Source organism: Diabrotica virgifera, chromosome 5, assembly GCF_917563875.1.
Source record: "Diabrotica virgifera virgifera chromosome 5, PGI_DIABVI_V3a".
NCBI classification, from domain to species: domain Eukaryota; kingdom Metazoa; phylum Arthropoda; class Insecta; order Coleoptera; family Chrysomelidae; genus Diabrotica; species Diabrotica virgifera.
This window is the reverse complement of record NC_065447.1, coordinates 28923446-28949872: the sequence shown is the minus strand read 5'-3', so window position 1 is coordinate 28949872 and position 26427 is coordinate 28923446. Positions and strand designations below refer to the sequence as shown.

General features: G+C 31.7%; 1 protein-coding gene across 1 annotated transcript in view; it reads right to left on the bottom strand.

The window, feature by feature from the left end:
* Nucleotides 1–26427, bottom strand: part of LOC114334728 (serine/threonine-protein kinase SIK1) — a 276581-nt gene that overhangs the window by 191782 nt on the left and 58372 nt on the right. Inside the window, exon 2 of the mRNA XM_028284829.2 lies at nt 16472–16588. Coding sequence (XP_028140630.2) covers nt 16472–16588 — 117 coding nt within the window. The remainder of the gene's footprint in view (nt 1–16471; nt 16589–26427) is intronic.

The following is a 26427-nucleotide window of genomic DNA, read 5'->3' as shown; positions in this document are numbered from 1 at the left end:
CTATGTCGAGAAATTCAAATTTTACATGACAAAAAAGTGTGAGTTTTTGAAGTTATACTTCTTTACCGGCGATATAAGGGTGAATTTTTATATATTAAAACCTATGATCCCGGCGCATGCGCATTATAACTTTGTTCTGATAGGATGTTCAAATGACATGTCAAAAATTATTCAATATGGCGGCTGTGGCACAGCTGTAGTTAGATTATTTATGGTTGTTGCGTTTTAAAATTTGTGTGAAAAGAAACAACAAACAAAACTTAGTTAATAGTTATACTGCCTTTTTAAATAGTTTTCATATACCTATATTTTTGGACTTTTGGACTATTTTGGACAAGGAAAACTCATTCTAATTTGGTAAGTAGTTTTTATTATAATCATATTGTAATTATACATTTGGATTAGATTAGGTTGAAATACAGAAACCGATTTGTTCGGATAATCGAACTACAATATATTGATACATATTTATAGTCATACATATTTATTTACAAGTGAATAAAAGCCATATTTATATACCTACATATTTATTTATATCTTGATAATGACAACTAGCAACTAAACAAAAAAGTGCAGTCTTTGCAACAACATAATTATTTTTGGATACAATATTGAAGAAAATTGAAGATATTTTAAGCGTCAATTACTAACGCTTGCTCGGTATTCGAGTGCGGGACGCGGGAGTCGATAGTTCGAATAAGCGGTCGTTCGGTTGATCGACGTTCGGATAATCGACGCTCTACTGTACGTTTATTTTCTCAAGAATGGGGATTTTAGAGAGAAATCCCAAATTAGGTCCGATTTTTATTTTTAAATTATGATTTTTTGGCGTAGATTTATTTATCTAGTAGGTATGTAATGCTTTGATTTACATACTTAATTTGATTACGAACAAAAGTTCTACCAATCTTCATCTAATATATTGTTTTCTTACTGTTTTGTTATATTTTAATATTTTCTTCCACAAAATTTAAACTACATAATTTAATTATATTCAAAACAACTGTCAAACAGTAAAACGTTCAGTTACCCTATTTTTCCACATGACAAATAATGTGGAATTGGACGAGTGAATCTAGGCTTCGATTACGAATCAAAGCGCCCGAAATTCACGGGTTCGATTCCCGATGCAAGTTTTTATTTTTTTATTTTTTTATGCATTTTATGATTGTAAGTATATTTGTTATATAATTTTTTTTTTCAGAAAATGCGTATTTAACATTTTTGCCAACAATTATTATCGTTCAGAAATAATTTTTTCTTTGTGGCATTTTTTAATGTGTTTGTGTGCGTTTTAAATCTTTTATTTTTTTAAATTTTTGGTATTGTCTTAAAAATCACATAATATGTAGTAGAAGTATAACTTCTTACGTGCGTACAAAGTACACACACATTCTTTTTTTCAAAAATTGTTGCCAACAGTCGCTCGTCTGTGATAGAACGTCCACTGCACATAAGAACCCACGGTCAATCATCGGAAACTACTTTTGTGGAGCCACAGCGTAGCGCTGCAGGGTGGTCCGTCTGTTTTGAACCTTACAGATTTCTCAGAGAATCAAGGAACATGTGAGAACTACAGAAAAGTCAAATTTTGGCTATCATGTTAAAACTACCAACCATTCCTTCTCCCCTACTAAAGATAGCCAAATTTTACATAACATTCCATCTAAAAACTATAGACCAGTGGTTCCTAATCTTTTTGAGTCATGTACCACAAAATACTTTTTAATATTTTTGGTACCACCTAACTGAAATAACTACCTATCTAGATAGGTAATATAATTAACTGTAATAGTGGTGATTTTGACAGTTTTGCGTTTTGTGTACCACCGCAAATAATGATATGTACCACCAGTGGTACATGTACCACAGATTGAGAACCGCTGCATATACTAATGGAGCTGTTAAAAGACCTTGAGATCTCCAAAGAAATGAAATCTAATCCTGATTTTTGTGTTAATACTCAGATTAATTTGAATTGCAATTATAAACCTTTATTTAAATATCTGTGGGAAACAGTGGAGTAGTAACCTCATACAATTTCTCTCCCAAAAAATTTCTTGTAGATTTTTTAACAACTATGATATTTTATTTATTAAATTTAAACTTAGGAAGTTTAAATTTAATAAGGAAGAACTGGTGGTTTGGTCTGTATATACATTGAGACATTGACAGATATTTACATATAATTTTATTAACAAATATCAAAACCTTCAAAAACATATCACTTAGCAACAAAATGTGTTCATTCAGAAGTATAATTTGTGAAAAAACTTGATTTTCAGTAGTAATTGCACAAGAGTTCTAAAATTATTGAATGTTTCCCGAGTGACACTTTGACAGATTTAATGTTTTAATTTTTATGTCAAAGCGTCACGAGGGCAAAAATTCTATATTAATTTTAGAGATCGAGTGCAATTTGTTGCGATTATTTCATGAATAAAACTGTTCAAAACCAAAATTTTATTGTAAATTTATTTATGTAAGTACAAATTAGTACAATTAAACACACAGTTGTTATAAATATTTGAGACGGTTGAAAGTCATCACTTTTATAATTTTTAAAACATTAATTGTCATTAATGTCACTGAATGTATTTTTTCGTAGCAACGAAGGGCATCTGACGTAATATACTTGACGACAGGAAATTATCAAAAATTATCAGTTTAATTTAGATTTCTGTAGCTTTCGATTGGTCAGAATCTCCTATGAATGAAATAATCAGTAGTAATTGCACAAGAGCTCTAAAATTCTATATTAATTTTAGAGATCGAGTGCAATTTGTTGCGATTATTTCATGAATAAACCTGTTCAAAACCAAAATTTTATTGTAATTTATTTATGTAAGTACAAATTAGTACAATTAAACACAAAGTTGTTATAAATATTAATTTGACAGTTGAAAGCCATCACTTTTATAATTTTTAAAACATTAATTGTCATTAATGTCACTGAATGTATTTTTTCGTAGCAATGAAGGGCATCTGACGTAATATACTTTACTACGGGAAATTATTAAAAATTATCAGTTTAATTTAGATTTATGTAGCTTTCTACTGGTCAGAATCTCCTACGAATGAAATAATCATCGAAATTTGCCTTTTCATCTAAGACAATCCTAAGGGTAGTATAGACAAAATATACCCATTTCATCATCTAAATACTCAATAATAGAATCTTGGTCAATATTTTTACTATAAACTTGCATGATCCAAGTTCATATAATATTTATGCACCATGTCAAGGTCATATTGAAAACTTTTATGCTCACTTAGAATGGTTGTTAATAAAAAATAATTAAGATCTAAATCCTTCAGATTAAGGATTAAAGAAGATTGTGAATAAACAAGACCATTCAGAATTCAACAAATTGAATTTTTATTAAAAATTCAATTTGTTGAAAAACAAATATCTATTTAAAAACTATCTTCTTCTGATTGTTATGACAAAGTGTACGTATGTCTTAAGCCATTAAGTTCTCAGTTTATTAAATACTTGTAGACAATTAAATTATTATTGAATGTGTACAGACATCTAAGGTACATTTTCTGTATATCTATTTTTCAATTGTCTTTGTAAAATAATTTTCAATAATTTTCATTTGCAATGTCAACTGTCAGATGTCAACACCGGACAGATGAAACATATAAAATCCAAAATCCAATATCAATCACTGTCAGTCAACTGCTAGACATCACTTGAAATGGTTGGGTGATACCTACCCATTACCATGCACAAAATTTTATATGTTGTAATGTTTAAGTGGTTTTTTTTTAATGTTTTACAATTATTATTAATGAGTTAATTAATTTTTTCATCATCCGGAGTTTTCATTTTCATCGCAGCAGACAAAATTTCTTAATATGATGCACACACTCACAACTCCAAGTAGTGGTACTTTTTTATACTTTGACGTAAGTTAAAAAACTTTGTAATTAGACATATTTTTGCTCATTAGTTTAATTTTTATTGTAGCATTAGCTCTGAAGATGACATTTTTGTCGAAAGCGCTTAGCTAAGGAAATTAAATATATTTACACACTTTATTATACTTTTCTTCACTTCCTTCATTTACAGATTTCTACCGAATCGTTCTGTAACTAGCAACCTCCTTCTCTCTCTTAATGAATTGGCTTTATCTTTGGACCGTTATGAGCCGATTGATATTATTTATATGTATGTATTTTTAAATTTATTTTTATATTGTTTAACCTATTCCTTTTTCGTACACAGGATGTTTATTTCATAAGGGTATCGATATAAAAAAAGTCATAACTTGTTAAACATCCTGCATGAAACTCCATACTGTAAGAACGGGGAGTATGAGGAAGAAACGAGAAACCTAAATATGATAAAATATGCACGGTGTCCTGTTAAAAAAAAAAAAAAGAATGTGTGTGTACTTTGTACGCACGTAAGAAGTTATACTTCTATTATATGATTTCAACGAAATAAATATACTTTCAACAGGTTATTTGTACTTAAAGATTAAACTAATTTTTACTTACTACTTTCCAAAAAATTTTATTAAAACAATGCTAAAATAAAAAAAAGTTAGATAACACATGGATTAGAACCAGGGACCTCTCGATCTCCAACGGTCGAACGCGCTACCAACGACCTAAACTCCCTTTGCTTTGACAGCTTACAAGATTTCTCATACATACTGACAAATTTAATAGACCAAGTGAGTTATAAAAATACTTTAAAATTTAAAATAAATATACTTACTATTATTATAAAATATTTTATTCCCGAAGAAGACAAATACAAAGACACAAAAATTATAATAAATAACACATTTACTAAAAACACTAATATATTCTTTGAATGACTTATTTGCGCTGATACATACATAATTTGAAAGATTAGCAACGAACTACATACTGTCTGTCTGCGCATGCGCCAGGGAAGTATTAAATTTCACCCTCGATCGTAAAGAAGTATAACTTCAAAAAATTATGCTTGCTTTACCACGTAGTTATTAATCACCCTGTAGAATTCGGCATATTTTCCAAGCCTGGAGAATAACATGGCCTAGATTTTTTCAAATAACTTTTTTAGATATTCTGTACCACAATAGAATTATCGACCAATGCTCCTCTAAAAACTCACCCTGTATATCGCGAAATTTATTCAGTGATTTCCTTTTCCATTTTTACGTACTAATATGGGATATTCTGTAACTGGTTACATAAACAATCATGAATATTTCAGCAGTATGCAAATTTTCCCGACAATTGACATCAGTGCTAACCATAAAATTGTTAACCAAGGAAATTACGGCAACAAGGAAAGAAAATATCTATTTATAAACACGTAAAATTTTTATGAAACGGATTTTCTATGACGAAAGATGTTATATGCTATGAAAAGAAATTTTCCAATTTTCTTACAAAGGGTTTAAAACATTTTAGAATGTAAACTAAACTCTACAGGGTGGTGAATCGGAAAACGGGCCATAGGAAACTCAATGTAAAATTTTAAACTGTTGAATTCCTGCTTTCCTAATTATGTTACATCAAAAGTCATGAGAAGTTATTTGTAGAGGATTGAAATCTGTATTAAAAACAGAAGTTACAATTGTTCTACGATTTAAACATATTCCAAAATTTTGAAAAATATAATGTATTTACCGCAGTAGGTATGTGTGGGTATGTTAGGCCGCACGTTACTATTTAACTGACAGTGAGCACACTATTGACTAAAGAAAATATCTTTATTAATAATACTTTCTCCTTAACTGAGGGTATCTAATAAACTTTATTGTGTTTTAAACAATAAATGATAAAATAAATAAAGAAATTGAGAGTTCAAATTATTAATATAATAAATTCATTGTCACCGAATGCAATCTTATACACATTATTGCACTGTGTGTGGCGTAACTTTGGCATATTTCTCTGAAAATTATATTATATTTTTACAAAATTTTGAATAATTATTGTTCGTAGAACAATATTAACAGTTGTTTTCAATACAGATTTTAATTCTCTACAAATAGTTTCTTATGACTTTTGATGTAAAAAAAATAGGGTAGCAGGAATTCAACAGTTTAGAATTTTACATTGAGACCTATGGCCCGTGTTCCAATTCACCACCCGGTATGTAACCTAAAATAATATTATTATTATAATGATATTATTAATTATTACAATGTTGGGATATCAAATGAACTCCTGAAATACGGAGGAGAAACGTTAATCGCAAACATAGAGATTTTCTTTCAAGAAGTAATATGTAGCCAGCGTGTACCAGACCAGTGGATGACAAGTATAACAATACCAATACACAAAAGAGGAAACAACAAAGAACCTACCAATTACCACACCATCGCCTTGCTGAGCACAACTCTTAAACTTTTAACAAAAATACTTACCAATAAAATAAATGAAGTATACACAATTAGTGAGGAACAACAAGGTTTTCGGAAAAATAGGTCCACAATAGACGCCATATTCATAGCCAGAGAAATTGCTAAGAAAGTACTGGAATATAACAGTCCAGGGTAATAAGGTTTTTTCCATGACACTCGAACAGCCAGGGTACTGAAGCGTTTTTTCGACAGGTAATACCTATAAGAGCCAATTGTAACTATTTCCTGCGTAGGATCTGGCGGCCATTTTTATTTATAAACAAGTAAGTGTCAAAAAAATGGCATTTTTCACTTTTTTTCAAATCAATGAAAAACAGGGAAACTTATGTTTTTTTTAGTACAAATATCTTCGAGATTATGGAAAAAGCTTTAAAATGACGTATTACAAAGTTTGATATACTCATTTATTGGTAATATAATTCAAAAAATTCGGAATTGCAAAAAAAATTATTTTCGCAATAACTGTTGTAAAAATTAGTGTACAGCTTTAAAATTTTTGTCAAATAAGGGTTCTTTGGTGCTTAATATGTGATAAAAATTTCAAAGCGATTCATTCAATTGTTTAAATTTTATTCAAATTGTTTATCCCAGAGAGCATTTTTTTGCAATAACATAAGTCAGAAGAAAATGACGTTCGAACCATTCCACAGATGTCAAATAAAAGAGCATGAGCTCTATATTTTCAACTTTGTTTAAAAAAAGTGAATAAAAAATGCATTTATTAGTAATAAATAATTATGCAAAAGTATCGTAAATAAATCTTATAAATGTTGTTCTGAAGCTATTTTCTTGTGGCATTTTTATAATCAAGTATATTCAAATGGGAAATTTTTTTTTTTATTTAAACAATATAAATACACCTAATCTACAAGATTAATCAGTATTTTTTCTTTAACCTAATTTCCCTAAAAAATGTTTGTAAACTAGATGTCACCTGGTCCATCCTAGCTTTTTTTTACATGAAATGTCCACTTCTTTGTTGTGGCTACACAGCACAGCACTGACTCTGCTTTTCACTAATTGCTCACGTATTTGTTGTGGCTACAATACAATGCACAACACTAACTAAGCCCGGCACAACTTCACACATTACACGAGCTCGAACGGTTTTGTCCTCTTGAGCCTTCGCATCTGGGGTTCGTTGACAAGAAGCTGAAGTGCTTCATGGTTGGGATGCTTATGGAGCCTGTCTTCATGTCTCCTGGCGACTTTCTTGATTTCATTTGGAATAGATTCGATTTTAAGATCTCTACGCAAATCGTCGTTCCGAACATACCAAGGAGCACATACAATATTCCTTAATATTCGGTTCTGGAGCGTTTCTAAATTTCGGTAATTACTTTTTTTGGTACAGCCCCATAATTGTAGGCCATAGGTCCACATCGGTTTCAATATCTGTTTGTAAATTAGTACTTTGTTCTGGATAGAAAGTTGAGAGTACCTACCTATTAGCCAATACATATTTTTGTACTTTATCTTCATCTGTTCAGTTTTCTTTTTAACGTGCTCCTTCCATTTTAGTTTGACGTCGAGATTTAAACCCAGGTATTTCGCTGTTTTTTTATTAGGAACAACGTTGTTGTTTAGGATAATTGGAAGATTATTGATTTTCTTGTTAGTGAAGTTAATATGAACTGACTTCTGTTCATTAAACTTTATACGCCATTTTTTGGACCAGCCTTCTATACCATTAATTGCATTTTGTAAGTTAATCGTAGATTCCTCTATAGTTGCTCCTATTGTCATGACTGCTGTATCATCAGCAAATGTGGCCAGTTGGATGTTTTCCCTCTCCGGAATGTCAGATGTGTACAAAAGGTATAGTATTGGTCCAAGAACGCTACCTTGTGGAACCCCTGCATTTATTTGCTTTAACTCAGAGTACTCGTTTTCCATTTTAACTCTAAATGTTCGCTGGTGTAGGTATGACTTCAATATTTCAACGAGTTGCATAGGAAATATTTTCTTTAGCTTCATTAACAGACCGTCGTGCCATACTTTGTCAAATGCTTTTGCGATATCCAGGAATACTGCCGAACAAATTTTGTCCCCTTCCAGTGCTTTTTCTATTTCAGTTACTATTCGATGGATTTGGTCAATTGTGGAGTGTTTATCACGAAATCCAAATTGATGAGTTGGAATAATATTTTTTTGTTCAATTATATGGTTCATTCTTCGTAGTAGTAATTTTTCAAACACCTTTGAGATTATGGATAGTAAGGAGATTGGCCTGTATGATGTTAATTCATGGTTATCTTGTCCTACTTTTGGTATCATTATAACCTCTGCAGTTTTCCAAAGGATGGGAACATATCTAAGCCTAAAGGATGCATTTATTAGTGTAGTAAGCTTTACTATGGCTTTTCTAGGTAATTTTTTTAGTATCTCACCATTGATCAGGTCAAACCCAGGCGCTTTTTTTGTATTGATGTTTTTGATTAATTTTTGAACTTCTTTTGTAGTAGTCAGTTGTATGTTAACAGAATCAAAAGCTACTGGTTCATCGTCTACATGAGTTTCCCCAGGGTTTGGCTGAAATATGTTTTCTAAATAATCAGCGAACGCATCCACTTTCTCTTTGGGATTTCTTGCCCATGTTCTGTTTTCTTTTCGTAGAGGAGGTACATGCTGAACTGGCTTATTTATCTTTTTGGCTGCCTTCCAAAGGGAGTAATCGGTGCATTCATCATCAGTTAGTTCTCTCAGGTACTTATTGATTGATTCGTTTTTAATTTTCGAGATTTCCCTTTGCAGCTGTTGTGTGAGCCTATTAAGCTTATTTTTATTTTCTTTAATTCGAGTTCTTTGCCATATCTTCCGAGCCTTTCTTTTTTCCTGTATCAAGTCTCTAATTTCTTTGGGGTAATTGTTTCCTACTGTTTTTCTTTGGATTATAGGTGTGTTGTTCCACGCTGCCTGCTGGATGTTTATCATAAATAGATCGGTTTCTTGTTCCAATTGTTCTGTCGTTTGAATAAATCCACTGAACTCAATTTTCTCATTAATTTCTGATTGGAAGTTTACCCAGTCCGTAAACTTATTGGTCAACGCGGGTTTCATTTCAGTGGTAACAATTTGCTCACTAATTTTTAGTAGAATTGGAGAGTGGTCAGATATAAGCTCCTCTACATCCTCTACTTTTATAAAATTTGTTGCTACACCTCTGGATATGAAAAAATCTAGGAGGTCTGGGATTCTGTTTGCATCACTTGGCCAGTCAGTGGGTTTCCCAGTAGAGTGCCATCTACAATTGTGTCCGGTCACAACATGCTGCAATTCTTTACCTTTAGGTGTTGAGAGTTTGGAGCCCCAACAGGTATTTTTTGCATTAAAGTCTGCGCCAATTATGTATTTTTCACCCAAGGTTGACAAGAAGTTAGCATAGTCTTCTCTTTTGAGGTTATGTCTAGGAGGGAAATATGCAGCTGCAATGTTAAGTGTGTATTTCTTAGTTTTAACACTGTTTAGGCACATTGTATTTCTTCGGTTTCAATTTTTTCACGTTCCCAGTGGAGAATACTATTTTTAACAGCGACAGCAGCTCCGCCTCTGGCTGAATTTTGTGGATGTATGGCATGATAGATTTGATAACCTTGCAGCTTAATAAATGATTGTCTAGTTAGATGTGTTTCTGCAATTAGGCATATGTCTATTTTTTGTGTTTGTAGGGTTACTAATAACTCTTGCTGGTGTTGTAAGAGTCCATTTGTATTCCATTGGAGTATCCTAAGGTCCAGGGGCATTATAGTCTTATTATGATCGGCTTCTGATATTTTCAAGTCTGTCCAGCCTTTCAAGTACTTTTTTGTTAAATTCTTCTTGTTTGCTCATTTTCTCCATTATTTTTTGCAGCATTTCAGTTACTGTGTCTGTATTATTTTCAGTTTTTGGTTGTGCTACTTGAGCATAAGATACTCCAGCTCTTCTTAAAGTTTGGTGTCTATCTTCCATATTTTCTATATTTAATCTGCTCTCAGGAGCCTTGTTATTTATATTTTTATTTCTTAGTGTTTGCAGAGCTTTTGCAGTGCTACATCCTCTATAATTAGCTGGATGGTCATTGCCGCAGTGAACACATTTTGGAGCTATATTTTTGGGTTTTTTACAGTCTTTTGTTAGATGTTTCCCAATGCATTTGACACATCTTGGTTCCCTTTTGCAGTAATTCTGTGTGTGTTAGGTTTTCTGAAAGCCTCTATTTGTACTCTCATATTTAATATTTCATTAATGGCATATATTTTTTTTATATCTTCATCTTTATCAAAGGATAAAGTAAAAAGCGGAAGTGGCGTTTTATCTTTCCCGGTTAGTATTTGATTTACCTCCAGTATTTTGAAGCCTTTGTTCTTTAGGTCTTTTACAATTTGTGCAGCTTTGCATGACTGGTGTAAGTTTCTTGCAACTACCTTGACAGGTCTTGACTGTTTGTTTTCAAATGAAAACCATTCCATTTCCGTATTGTTTAAGACTTCAGTTAGACTCCTGTATGCATTTGAGTCAGTGACATTGATTTTCATATTCCCTCCAGCCAACATGGTTGCCTGGAATTGTATCTTGTTTTTATGTAGATAATCTGACAATTCGTCATATTTTTGTACTTTATTAATTATAATTGGTGGAGGTTTTATATTAACCGGTTGCAGTTTGTTACTTTTGGTACTCGTTTCAGGGGATTGTACCTGCGGTGAGTTGCTAGCTTTTCTTTTTTTTTGAGTTTCTAACCCTAATCCATTCTGTCTCTCTGCTTAGTTCTTCATCATCTGTATGATATTCGGTTTGGTCTTTTTTAGTGGTCTCCTCAACTGGTTCTATTTTATTTTGAATTATCTCAACTTGTATTTGAAGCTGTTTAATAGTGACTTCTAATTTTTCTCTTAATTGTTTTTCACTCATCCAAGCATTATACAACGCCTGCTCATTTTGACTGCGGGCTTGATTTTCGTTGAACAAAGCTTGGTTTTGTTGAACTAGCAGCGCCTCGTTCGAGGTAGACTGCTGCGTGTACCCATCCATTTGACTATTCTGATTATCATTCTCAGTAGAATAAATAATGATTTAACAAATATTTATTAAATAAAAATTAACTACTTACTCAGTTTATCACTAATCACTTTCGATATTATTAATTACTCGATAAAAAAACATCCTTCACTTCAACGGTTTGGAAAAGATGTATTTTTAATTGTTTATAATTGTTTATTAATAGCCTTTAATTACAGAACTGAAAAACTGAGTGTAAACACGTCCAGTTCGTTTCGCTGCTCGATTAGAAATGGGAAATAAGCCACAATTTTACCTAAAAATGATTTTATTAACGTTTCGACGCCCAAGTCGGGTGTCGTTGTCAAAATACAAAATATACTAAATAAACAAAAATGTTGTTGCTTAGTAAAATATTCTTCTAATAATTTATTTAATCTGACTCATTTATATCGGCAATTCAGACACGTATTATACATTTTAAAGTAGACGACTTTAAAATGATATTGCCAATATTGATGAGTTGCGTTCCTGGGACGACTTTACTAAAAGATAGTTCATTCGATTACATGAAATCAATCCCAACTCAAGAATATCCGCCACAAAAAATCATAGCATGTGATCTGTCTTTAAAAAGAAGCGGCTCTAATTATGCTAAATGAAACCAATTGTGTCGCAAATTCCTCGGTAGAATGCAGTAGGATGTGGTTACCCATATTAAAGGAGGAAGTCAATAGAAAGAAAATACCACAATTAATAAATCAGTAACATATCGAGTTAGTACATATTTAGTATTTAGTATTATTTAAAATTTAAAATATCAAGTCAGAATTTGGTATTAGTTTTGAGAGTAAACTAAATATAAACCCAAATACTTACGATGTCGGGATAGTATCACGAGGTTTTTCCTGGTTTTCCCTCGTGATTTACTATGGAATCTCTAACGCGAGAATTTCAGTGCCACCGTTGCATTTGGTTGTCTTTTTAAAGACAGATCACATGCTATGATTTTTTGTGGCGGATATTCTTGAGTTGGGATTGATTTCATGTAATCGAATGAACTATCTTTTAGTAAAGTCGTCCCAGGAACGCAACTCATCAATATTGGCAATATCATTTTAAAGTCGTCTACTTTAAAATGTATAATACGTGTCTGAATTGCCGATATAAATGAGTCAGATTAAATAAATTATTAGAAGAATATTTTACTAAGCAACAACATTTTTGTTTATTTAGTATATTTTGTATTTTGACAACGACACCCGACTTGGGCGTCGAAACGTTAATAAAATCATTTTTAGGTAAAATCTTATAAACTTTTTATTTTGTTATATAAGAAATTATACATATTTACTACAATTTTTTATCAATTATGATATAGATAACATTACTTGGTAGTTGTGCACTTAAAACAGGGTAAAAAAGTTAATTTTTTTGGAAAAAGTTATTCAAAAAGTTTATAGAGAAAAATTGACAATATTTTTGCATAATTATTTATTACTAATAAATACATTTTTATTCACTTTTTAAACCATGTTGACAATGTAGCTCATGCTCTTTCATTTGACACCTGTGGAATGGTTCTAAGGTCATTTTTTTCTGACTTATTTTATTGCAAAAAAATGCTCTCTGGGATAAACAATTTGAAAAAAATTTAAACAATTGAATGAAGCGCTTTGAAATTTTTATCACATATTAAGCACCAAAGAACCCTCATTTGACAAAAATTTCAAAGCTTTTACTAAATTTTACAACAGTTACTGGAAAAATATTTTTTTTTGCAATTTCGACTTTTTTTTGCAATTATATTAACGATAAATGAGTATATCAAACTTTTTAATATGTCATCTTAAAGCTTTTTCCATAATCTCGAAGATATTTGTACTAAAAAAATCATAAGTTTCACTGTTTTCCGTCGATTTGAAAAAAGGGGAAAATGCCATTTTTTGACACTAAATTGTTTATAAATAAAAATGGCCGCCAGATCCTACGCAGGAAATAGTTATAATTTGTTCCTATAGGTATTACCTGTCGAAAAAACGCTTCAGTACCCTGGCTGCTGAAGTGTCACGAACAGGGTATATTTTTGCCTTATTACCCTGGCCTATAATAAACCTGCATTTACGTGCTTTATAGATCTGACTAAAGCCTTCGAAAGGAGAAAAATCAACCCAACTAGATGATAAGGATGATTAAAGAATTGGTACGAAGAACAAAACCAGAATAAAAATCGAGAATGAACTAACATGGGAAGTCGAAATCAACTCTGGAATCCGACAAGGGATAGCTGAGTCCATTGCTTTTTAATTTAGTACTTAATGGACAAAGTCCTAGAAGACATTAAAAGTAGATGGCAGAAAAACAAATAAAATCCTCTGTTATGCTGACGACGCACAGTGGTTCCAAATGCCGAAAACGTGGTCATGAACCTTTAAAAACGTATATTGTTTATACATTTCAGAATTACTTCGTTTATGGGGTATTTGGCATCGCTGATTACGAATTAGACATTATTTTTTCTGAAAACAAAATGGCGGATCCAACAATGCGGAAAAAAATTGAAAGTATCAATCAAAACGCAAATTTTTTTGTCAAATTTGGTAATTTAAGGTCGTTGATTACAAATCTAACATTACTTTTTATTAAAACAAAATGGCGGATCCAATATAGCCGAAAGAATTTCGAAAATTTTATTTTAAATGCATATGTGTTTAAAAATTTATATTATAAGGGGTTTTTAAAATTGCTGATCACCAATACATTTTGATTATGAAGTACAATATTCGGAACCTATTACTTATGTACAACCACCCATAAATACTCCACAATCGCCAGAATCATGTAATAAACGTCATTTTCCACTTTTGTATTCAAACAACTGCCAGCAATGCATAGGCAGTTATAGGCAGCTAAACCAAAGTGATTCTGTATCTTCTTACAATATATTTTAAGACTAATAAACATTAGTCGCAGAATTATGCAGAATTTTGTACTTTTTGAATGTATCTTTAAAAAAATTTCATTATTTCAGGTATATTTTCACTATTTATTTAGTAACAAATTTAAGGCATTTATTGTTACTGAAACTTAAGGTAACTTACATCTTACATGACTACATACTTAAAAAAGAAGAATATGCTTTATAGCGATAAAATTTATAAACCACAAAACGTTTTACAGCGTTTTCAATATACGCGTTCTTTTAGACTTTCTCTGCCGGCCAAAATAACCTCGGACATGGCTCATTTGTTCCTGAGCTGTGAACCACAATACATCCAGTCTGATCCTTATACCTGCGTATTACGACTTTACGATAGTATGCGAAAACAACTGTATACATGAGAATTCCTAAATAGGGACTTTTTTCATCGCCTCATGACCACGTTTTCAGCATTTGGAACCACTGTGCGACGCAATCTTATCTCCGATAACGAGGATAACCTACAGCGAATGGCGCAAACTTTGAATACAGTAGAAATAGAGTGGAAGAACTACAACCCATAAGATGCAAAATAGTAATTAACAACGAACTAATTGAATAAGCCTCGAGATTCGAATATCTGGGAGTCGAAATATGTAGTTATGGTTAAGGAGATGTTAAAGAAAACGTCAGAGAGCAAGGAAATAAAGAAAATTACGTGTCAGGATGTCTGAGGGATGTCATCTGGAGAAATAAAGATATAAGGGTGGAAGGGAAAGTACGCATATACAAATTATGTGTAAGACTGATCATGACGTACGCGAACGCGATATAAACAAGATGTGACCGAGCAGAAAGAAAGAGGATACTGAGAACATCAGAAATGAGAACGTTGAGGTCAATAACTGGGAAAACACTGAGAGAATACCTAACGACAGAATAAGAGATCTCTGTAACATACAAGACATAGTATGGGGAAGACAGAAAAGACGAACGTGGAATCAGCATGTGACGAGAATGGACAGCGAGAGAATAGCCAGAGATTCAAAGCCAACAGGCAAGAGACCAATAAGAAGGCCCTTTTAAAGGTGGCCATTTTCTTGTATTCTTGAGTTATCCTTACGTGTGTTTAATCTAGTTGAAAAAATACGTATATTTATATGCTCCATATCCAGTCTTCTTTCTAGTATAAGACAGTATTACCTAGACTATGAGTACGCACCATTTTCAAATCCCCCCTGTAATTAAAAATGTGTAAAAAAGTGTAATTATATCGAAGTGCATGAAACCACTAAAGCTGCAATCTTTTTTAAGTATCCCTTAGGAACGTCCATATTGCTCTTCAAATATTATTTAGTCTGGTTAGAGGTATAAATAGTTAAACACTACGATTTCATTTCATTTCTCAGTTTTTTGTCGAAATGGCTGTTGATTTCAATTTCTTTTTAGGTTATGTGTTCCAGAATTTTTAGAATAATCCTTTTTTGAAAACGGTTTCCTGATTGGAAATCGAATCATCAAATATTAGTCAGGTAAAAATGTAATTCTCAGTACACCAATAAATGTGACTGGATCACAAATAAACATAATACTTAAAATTGTTGTTACAACGCGGGCTTAAATCGACTCTGCCTGCCTCTCTAGGTAGATGAGTTCAAAGAAATTGATAAGTATTCTGCAGTTCCCGGCTAACCTGGAAAGAATCCTGGCAAAGTTTCAGGAGTAATTCATTTTCACGGCAATTCAGCATATTATTTATTTTACCGAACTCTCAGGAAACTTCAGCAACTTTAAAAATTTCAATTTATTTCTTAAGTTTTTAAATTTCTAGAGTACTTGGGATGACAATTACGTCTTGGCGAAATTGTTTTCGCATAATTGGGAAAACTTAGTGAAATGAAGCGCGGGAATGTGAAATATTTTCTCCAAAGATATTTTTTGGCCCAAAACGTATTTCTAGGTGGGAACGTCAGTTAAATTTTTTTATATTAGGAAAAAATTTTGTTACCTAAATAATAACAAACGACACCAAAACATGTACCTATAAACTGATGCAAGAATCTTGAAAATCGGCGTAGAAATAATAAAGTTATAAATTGTCAAACTTAATCAAAAATTTAGGGTGGCGGAATTTTGTGCCGGTGAGTGTATTTCCTAATCTTCAATTTGTAACAGTAAAGCAAAAAAATCTTACCTGATATAGCTTGATAATATGAGGATGATCTAATCTTTTCATTATATCGACTTCACGATATACTTTCTGCAAGTTGCTGGCATCTAGTTGGCTCTTATCGATGATCTTAATTGCAACCTGCAATAAAACGGTGAGTGAGTTTCAAATATAGTCCTTTCATTTAACGATAGACAACAACAAAGTTACAAGTAATATTTAACCCCTTAACTACTGACGTGTATGTTTCAGAACGTAGACACTGACATTCGGTATGTCCTTTCACTTGACATTACTGTCATGCCGTTGCCTATTATCGTTTGTTTTCAATATGAATTTGTCTGATATGTATCATTGTACAGAAAAACTTCCGTTAACCGAAATAATTGGGGGAGGCCATTTCGGATAACAAGAATTTAGGATAAAAATAATATCGGTTTTTGTATTCTTCTTGTATCAAATTACAAAATCTTGGTCAAAGTTGGTATTAAAATCTACTATGAGGTGATTTCGTAATGTGTTGTAGGTATATGTAATTGTGTTCTTAAGTTGTATAAAAGCAATGTTGATGATGTTGACAAATTAATATTGGATTCTTTCCGTTTTGCGATAAAAATTTATTTCTTATTGACGAAATTATTAAAACTCTCAGCCGTTTCGGTTAAACGATGTTTTGGTTAAAAACGTTTCGGTTAACGGAGGTTTTACTGTATGTATTTGCTTTTTACATCAACGACTGATTGATTCTTCGCACTGTTGTAGAATAAAATACTGCTCGAAATAAAATAAACTTTATCCTTTCAAGAAAATTATGAACGAATGCATAATGTTAAGAAAATGGTGGAGGTCATTACAAAATTCTTTAGAACTGAATTACAAAAAAACTAGTATTGGTAACTAAAAAATAGTAAAATAATGTTGAAAGCACTTAAAAGTGTAACAACTGGATGAACTTGCTGAACCGTCGTGTTGGAACCACGTGTTTGTCCATTTGGTATCTGCCATCAGGAAATATGCATTTTGTTTGCACAAAAAAATGGAAGCAGTTATTCCGCGTTCTTGTGGAGTAAACCAATAACTGATATATCACTTGTCGACTTGTATTCTGCGTTTGTTTACTTTAAAAATGTCAAAACCGAATTGATATTAATTTGGCGTCATTTGCAAAAGTTATGTGTTTTCCAATAAGGCGATTACTTTTGACCCATCTATTACCTATTCTTTTTCTGACTGGCTTTACAACTTAATCCTAGATAAATCGGCTTCAACTTCTTCATTCTTCCATATTTTTCTGGGAGGGCCGATTGGTATTCTAATGCGTGGTTTCTCAAATAATACTATCTTTAACACTTTGAACGTACCACATGACCTGCACATCTAATCCGGTTAGCTTTTATACGTCAGACGATTTTTTTAGTACCATAGAGTCACCAATTCATCAATATGGCGCCTTCTCCACTCTCAATTCATCTCTTTGAGGTCCAAATATCAATCTGAGAAACTTCCTTTCAAAAACCAGCAGTTTATTTGTTTCTCGCTGATGTAGAGTCCATGTAGCCTTTTTAGCATCTCAGATCTTAACAATGATGATATATGGAGTATAATGATCTATTACCTGCACCTCTCCTTACTGAGACCTCTTTTTCTAAGTGGTTGTCATCTATGATTACTGCCTCCAAATAGTTTTAACTCTTTTACTACTTTGAAGTTGTGTTCATTAATCGTTATGATCTACCTAATACTTAGTCTTGGATTTTTGGTTACGAGCATGTATTTCGTCTTCTCTTTTATTCTAAGTAATGTCCAGACTACCTGTTTCTTCCTCCAGTTCTGAAAACACCTCTCTCGCGTACCTTGTAAAATAAGCGTTGAATACGTAGAATGTGACCATCCATATTTATTTTTATTCTAATATATTATAAGATATTTATTTAGACAGAAAAATTATCACAGTGAAAATCGAAACGTCAAAACAAACGTATATTGAATTAAAATGGTGGTTAATTACCAATAAATAAAATAGTTATCATAGAAATGCCACAAAAAAATATTTTCAAAACCATAGCAGAGATAAGAAATGGACAATTTTTGATATCTCGTAAGCATTAGTATAAAATTTATAATAAGGGGAAAATAGGGAGAAATGCAGTTGATACTGAACGGCAAATAGTAACAGAAGTTATAGGAATTAATTTTTTGTGACATCAATATAATGCAAAAAGAGGTCAATTTAAGATAAATACTTTATTACTTTTACAACGTATAATACTCATGTCAATAACGTTTATTAAGCCGCGATAAGAAATCCACTGATAAAGTAAATTGTCTAATGTGGTTTTAAAAAAATATCACAAAGTGCGACGAATAATTACGTCTTTACATTTGTTTGGATTGTGATTGCATTATTTTTAATTTTAAGATGAAATTTTACATGAATAATGGAGAAAATCGAGGGATAATGCAATTTTCTCGACTTGACGAAATAAATTGTAACGGATTAAATAAACACATTTCAACAAGCAGAACCAAAGAAGTTTTTCAATAACAAAAAATTAAAGCGAAAAAAATCGGGTGATTATTACTTTTGCCCTACTTGTAAAACTGGCAGTTTAAACCCTTTAAATAGTCAACTATGACGTCAAATGATGTTATTATTACAACAATCCAATAAAACATAGACTAAGGTGTTTGTTATAATCATATTGCTATTAAACTAGGTAAAAGTAGAACAATACTCTCTATTATGTGTATCAGTAAAACTGCCACAAAAATATGTATATTTTCTGTAAATGTGTATCTGTAAAATGTAAATACATAGATACAGTGAGGACGTTTAGATTGAAATAAATTCATTTTTTCACGAATGGGCGATTTTGGAAATAAATCACGAAACAGTTTGATTTTTATTTTTTACATTATGGTTATTTGACATAAATATCATACTAGTGATCTCATCTATCTGGGCATGATGTCGTAATCTATGATTATTTTAATAAGAATAGGGGTCGTGTGGTAGCTCATTTGATAGATTACTCAATTATCTATTAAATAACATAAAAATTAACCTAATAACTTACCTGTGGCAAAAAAATTTTTGAATTAAATTAGTTGAGACAAAAACAAGAATTACGTAATTTATTTATGTAATTTAAATGTATATAATTCAAAATACATTTTACTACTGTCGGAAAACAGGGCAAAATGTTTATTTGGCAAATAAATATTGTTTTTCGCTTAAATTCAATGTTAAAACTGTCACCCACCTGTCTCTTGGTAGTTTAACCATTTAGTTTAAGCGAAAAGCAATGTTTATTTGTGAAAAAATATTTTTTCTGTTTTCTGACAGCGGTAAAATGTATTTTGAATTAAATAAATGACCTACATTCTTCTTTTTGTCTCACCCTATATGTATAAATTATTATATTAATTTTTACACTACTGTGTATAGAGAATTGAATAACCTTTAAAATGAGCCAGAACACGACTCCCATTCTCGTTTAGAAAAATCGTCGATTATATCACCATGCCCAGATAGATGACGTCACTAGTATGATATATATGCCAAAAAATCATAATGTAAAAATACAAATCGACCTGTTTCGGGATTTATTTCCAAAATAGCCCATTCGTGGAAAAATGAATTTATCCCAACCTAAATGTCCTCACTGTATATTTTTTGTACTGTCGCTACTAAAATATGTTGGTATATAATTTGTTAAACTATTATTTCATCCTTGTTCCACCATATTAATTATTCACAATATTTCATTGAATTGTAGTACTATAATATTAATTTTTTAGATTAAATGAACCGTCTTAAATGAACCTGAAAGGAAATCCACGAATTGTGCCCTAAAAGACAATTCAATTAGACGGCACAAATTTGAAACAAGAATGACTTTTATGTGACCCAAGATAGAAATGTCAAGACAAAGTAATTACAAAGCCGTTCTCTAATGGAGAAAAAATAAGTATGCAAAGAAAATAAAGATAATTAGGCACATGTCTGTAAATTAGTAAACATACAAAATATTTCTTTGGCTGACTTAAATTTGCTTAAATCGTTTTCAAACATTGAATAGTAATGCATAAAAGTTATTGGTTAACTGACAAATTGCTTGTCTTTATTCCCGCAAAAAAACTGGTAGGACCAATATGATTATTTTGTTAGTGCTATCTGAATAAATAAATATAATAAATTTAGTAGTGAAAAATATAATTAAGAAGTATTTAAACCAACGTGATAATGCGAACCATAATTGAAGGAAATATCGAGAGAAGAAGGGGAGTGGGCAGGAAGAAAATGTCATGGCTCCGTAATGTTAAAGTCACGTCATTAAAATGGAACTGGAAAGGACACGTCACCAGTATATCAGACAATCGATAGATAAAACATATTGTGGAGGCCAAGACAAGAAGCATTACGGAGCTAAGGACGCGCACTAACCAGATGAACTGACGACCAGAAGCGTGTTTTCAGTAACTGGATGCAAGCCGCACAAGACAAAGACAGATGGAAAGAGCTCAGGGAGACCTCTGCTGAGCAGTGGACGCGTATAGGTTGATGATAATGACAATGTACTTAATGAGACAACAGAAATTAATAGTAGCTAAGTATGGTACGGAAGAAGAGCCCTCGAATGACTAGATATTTAGAATATTTAAAGATATAATGGGTTTAACAAAAAAAAAAAAGTTTTATTAGACAATAAAGAGACCATTATAGTCCATCAAAGAGGGATTATACTTTATTATCACGTATGATAACGATAAATTTTACCTACAAAAAAATTATACGTAAAAATTTAAGTTATATTTAATGTTCTATTTCCTGTGTTAAGTGGAAAATATCTTCCAAAATACTATAAGTATAGCAATAACTCTTTTTTAATTGTTGTTAATAAACTTTGTATTTTAGATAATTATACACATATTAAACGAGTTAAAAATTTTCTTAATTGCGACTGTTAAAGATTAATTAAAAGTAATTATTATTATACTTTCTTATAGCGTTCAGTGACCGGTAATGATAACTTTTATCTACCACAAAACAAAAAAAAAGTGCAAAAAATAAATTTCGAATTCAATCTAAGGACAATTACAAACACCCGTTTGAGGAACAGGGAAAAATATGAAGAAATATAAAGAATAGGAGAAATCTAGGAGAAATATGACAGAGACCTGGTGCAAAACTTTAATATTGGTGACTGGTGACTATAATAATTTCGATGTCGTATCTACAACAGTTCTCTGATCTGGACAAGATCATGCAGACCGCATGATCGCGTGAAAGGTTCTTTCAATGTCATATTTCAGTCTGTCAGTTTGAAGCCAAGATGAAGACTCCATCATAGTCCCATTATATTCTTTTACCATCGACTTATTGTCGACATTGTTGTAGCCGAAATGGCCTAATTCTTGTAATACTAAGGTCTTTCGACCTAACTATGTAGCTAGTTCCAACTACTTTGGATCTGAAGTTTCAACCTGATGATGGACTGATTGGTCAGAAAACGTTTGTGTTTTTTGTACTAGTGATGTACCGACTTTAATCCAATTTGGATCTTTTTAGAAAAAAAAATTTAATAAATTTATATGCCATCTACCTACAAGTGAAGTTTTACTTTCTTAGTAAGTTTTTTATTATGGTATGCAGCCAATGAGAGGAATATTTTCCTTTATATTTTAAAGAAAAGCGTTTAATTAATTCTGTACCTTAGAGTCAGACGAACGTAAGTCCAAAAATTGTGATTTTCGGGTTTTTGATGTTTTGTGTATAAAATTTAATTCTACATCGAGCCATAATAACGTGGCTCCTTTAAAAATTATACTTTCCAAATTAGCCAAGGTTATAAGAGCGTAAGTCCTTACCCATATCAGAGCCAGACAAACGTAACTCCACTAACTACATTATGGCATTATACAAACCTAGGGAGTCAAGAAAAAGGCAAAAAGCGAGTAAGACATGAAGAAAAATGGAAAAAAATATAAGGAAGAAGAATACACTTGCTTAGAAGGTATATATTAACACAAAAAATATGGTTGTTAAAAAATATCAATAAAACCCCTTTGTTATGATAAGTGTCGCCTAAAATGTAACCAGAGGTTTACAGAAGAAGACAGATTAAAAATACACTCTGAATATTGGAATGCTAAAAGAAACGGGGACTCAAAACGGCAGTTTGTATTGTCTTGTATAAGAACTAAGCCAGTTAATAGGCAACGTCAGAGAGACGGGACAAGAAAGAACAAATCTGAAAGTCATTCGTTTTTTTTAATTACATAAAAAAGAGGAAGTAATTTGCAAAATATTCTTCTTAAATACACTTTCAATTTCAGAAACTTTCATGAGAGTAGCCATAAAAAAGGCCAGTGCATCTGGATTGGTAACTACAGATCTTAGGGGAAAACATATGCCAGGTAATAAAATACCTATAGATAGACTACAACGAATCAAAAATCATATTTCAAAGTTCCCTGTGTATGAAAGCCACTACAGCAGGGAAAGTTCTCAACGAAAATATTTGGGAAATCACTTGAACATTTCTACAATGTACGCATTGTATGAGGAAGAGTGTAAAAAAGAACAAGTTAAGCCAGAAAAAAAGTGGATTTATTCTAAAATTTTCAATGAAGGTTTCAACTTGTCTTTTCATTCACCAGACAACGATACATGTGCTGTTTGTGATAGACAAGATTGTGAAATGAGAAGTGAAAAAAATGATGAACTACTCAATGAACTGAAATTAAAAAAAAACAAACACCTCGAAGATGCCTCATTAAGATATATGAGTTAAAGAAAAAAGACAAACTTGAAAGAAGTGCTAACATAGGATCAAGAGTGATTATGTCAGATCTCCAAATGTGCCTTCCAACACCAGACTTAAAAAACACCAAAATTTTTTACTCAAGAAAACTCTGGACGTTAAATAGTACTATTTATGATGCAACAACTGATAAAACTTGGTGCATGATCTGGAATGGTCGAGGAGGAAATGAAATAGCGTCTTGCTTATTTACATGGGCAAGTAAAGAAATTACTAATAATGAGCCTACTGATGTACTGACTATTTGGACAGATAATTGCAGTGGACAAAACAGAAATATGAATATGGTTTTTATGTATTTGTGGCTCTTGGAAAAAGTTCCTGTAAAGACAGTCAACCACAAGTTCTTATTGGCCGGACACACCCACATGGAGGTTGATGGAAAATACAGCATAATAGAGAGAGGTAAAAAACAAATAAAAACTAACACCATTTTCACTACAAATGATTGGGCAAACTTTATTGCTACATGCTCAAAAAAATCCATTTGTTGTCAGACAGATGTGCATTAAAGACTTCTTTGATTTTCTCTTCTTGAGGAGCAAAGACGCCCCATTTATATCTAGGAAGAAGAACACAAACAACGAACCATTTCTAATATCCAATGCAGTGTGGTTACAGCTTCGAAAAGGGGAGAGTAAGCTATACTACAAAACGAGTTTTGAGGAAGATTCATTCAAAAGTGTTGAACTGAAAAGAAATCGGAAGCAAGAAAGGATTAATATGCCATTGGCAATTCCACAAATACGGGCACACAAAAAGAAAATAAGCAATGAAAAGTAGGTACTACGACTTTATGAACCTGATGCAATGGATCCCTGAAGAATACAAATCTTTCTTTAAAAACCTTCCACATGGTGAACACGAAGGCAACTTCCCTGAGGATGACTCGACTGCCCTTGAATATTTTTTTTTCTCCTTACCTCTTTGACAATAATCAAAATTAATTGAAAAACATTGAATAAATGCTAGTTTTTCATCTATGTTTGTTTATAATAATTACATGTTTTTAATAGTAACACATGAAGTTTATTTCTAAACACCTTTTCCTAGATAAGTAAGTCCAATATAAGTCCTACAGTAGGGTTTTGTGTGGAACCACAATAACATAAGTCCACTTTTTACAAAATGGGATATAATTTAGTAAAAAAAAATCAAAAAATAAATAAAGGATACTTATTTGTTAATAATACAAACAATAGTTTGGAGGTAAATTAAAGTGACAGCTTTGTAATTAAGCAATTAGGTAACTTTTTTAGTTTTTGCTCTCTCCTGAAAAGTTGGCTAAACGTGACTTACGTTTGTCTGGTTCTGAGGTACAGAATTAATACGACAAAACGAATTCTAATGTTAATTGTAGCACAAAACGTCTCTACCGGTGGTTTTCTTAAGACTACGATAAAAACACGAATTTTTTGAATTCGAGTTTTGTTTGAAATTTTTTTTCGTATCGTATTGAAATTTGACACGAATAAACGCCGATTTATATAGCGTTCAAAATTTGAAACTTTATTGTTTATTTATGAAGCATAACGTAAACAATTAACGTAAAAAGTGAAATTATGTATAGATCATATCATTAGCTACAATCCCTAAAAGTTTCAAGTTTCTACATTGTAAAAAACAAAACAATTTAAGCATTTTCCATTAAAATCGTTTTTTTTTTATTTAAACAATTAATAAACATAAAAAATAGTTTATTGACTATTCGTGTATTGTTCCCGCGAATGCTTATGTTTGCATATTTTCATTCATTTGCATTGAAGAAAAGTCAGTCAAATTAACGTCTAAAGATTTGATGCAAACTAGCTATTAAAGTAAAGAAAAGCGTTTAAAAACGGTGTTTTCTTTCTATTCTATTCAAATATCGGGTAATTTTGGGAAACCCTTTATAAGTGGTTAAATAGGGAAATCCTTTTACTAACATTGTTAATAGGTATGCTTAAGAAATTGAGTGGTAAACAACTTGGTCTCCTAAAAATACAACGACCTTCGTTACATTGACGTAAATGTGTTGTAACAATATATTACCATTTTTTTTATATATTTACAGTTTATTATTTCATCGTGCGTATGTACCTATTTGAATAATTAATTTCAACTAACCCATATTACATTGTGCTAGGTCGCATAATAATTTATTATCTTTATATTATGACAGCTTTTCTGGGAATTGTGGTAATTCAATGATTTAATTGGACAAAGTTGCTTTATTAATAATTTATTATTCATGACCGGTCTCGTTAAAAACCCTACTTTAATTAAATAAAAAGGAAAAATCTACCGGGATATTAATTAATAATATTAATCCGATTATTTCATTCATAGGAGATTCTGACCAATAGAAAGCTACAGACATGCAAATTAAGGTTATAATTTTTGATAATCTCCCGTCGTTAAGCATATTACGTCACATGCCCTTCGTTGCTACGAAAAAATACATTCAGTGACATTAATGACAAATGTTTTAAAAATTATAAAAGTGATGACTTTCAACCGTCAAATACATATTTATAACAACTGTGTGTTTAATTTCACTAATTGGTACTTACATATATAAATTACAATAAAATTTTGGTTTTGAACAGTTTTATTCATGAAATAATCGCAACAAATTGCACTCGAACTCTAAAATTAATATATAATTTTTGCCCTCGTGACACTTTGACATAATTTCACTCGCCTTAATTAAAACTGCCAAAGTGACACTCGGGAAAAATTCAATAATTTTAGAGCTCTTGTGCAATTACTACTGATAATACCGCTGCCGATCTATAAAATAGGAGACAAACTTCAGTGCAAAAACTACCGTGGAATTTCTCTACTATGTACAGCATATTAAAGTCCTCACGTATATTATAAACCAGCGGCTCCAACTACTAGCAGAAAATATTATTGGAGAGTGTCAGACGGGCTTCCGACGGGGAAGATCGACACTGGATCAAATATTTACAGTCAAGCAGATTTTGACCAAATCATGGAAACACGACATTGATGTTCACAACATGTTGGTAGACTTCAAACAGGCATATGACTGAGTCAAAAGGAACAAACTATACTATATGTATATTGGCTGAACTGACAATACCACACAAGCTAATCAGACTGATTAAGGTCACAATGGATGAAACTGAGGCATGTGTACGAATACAA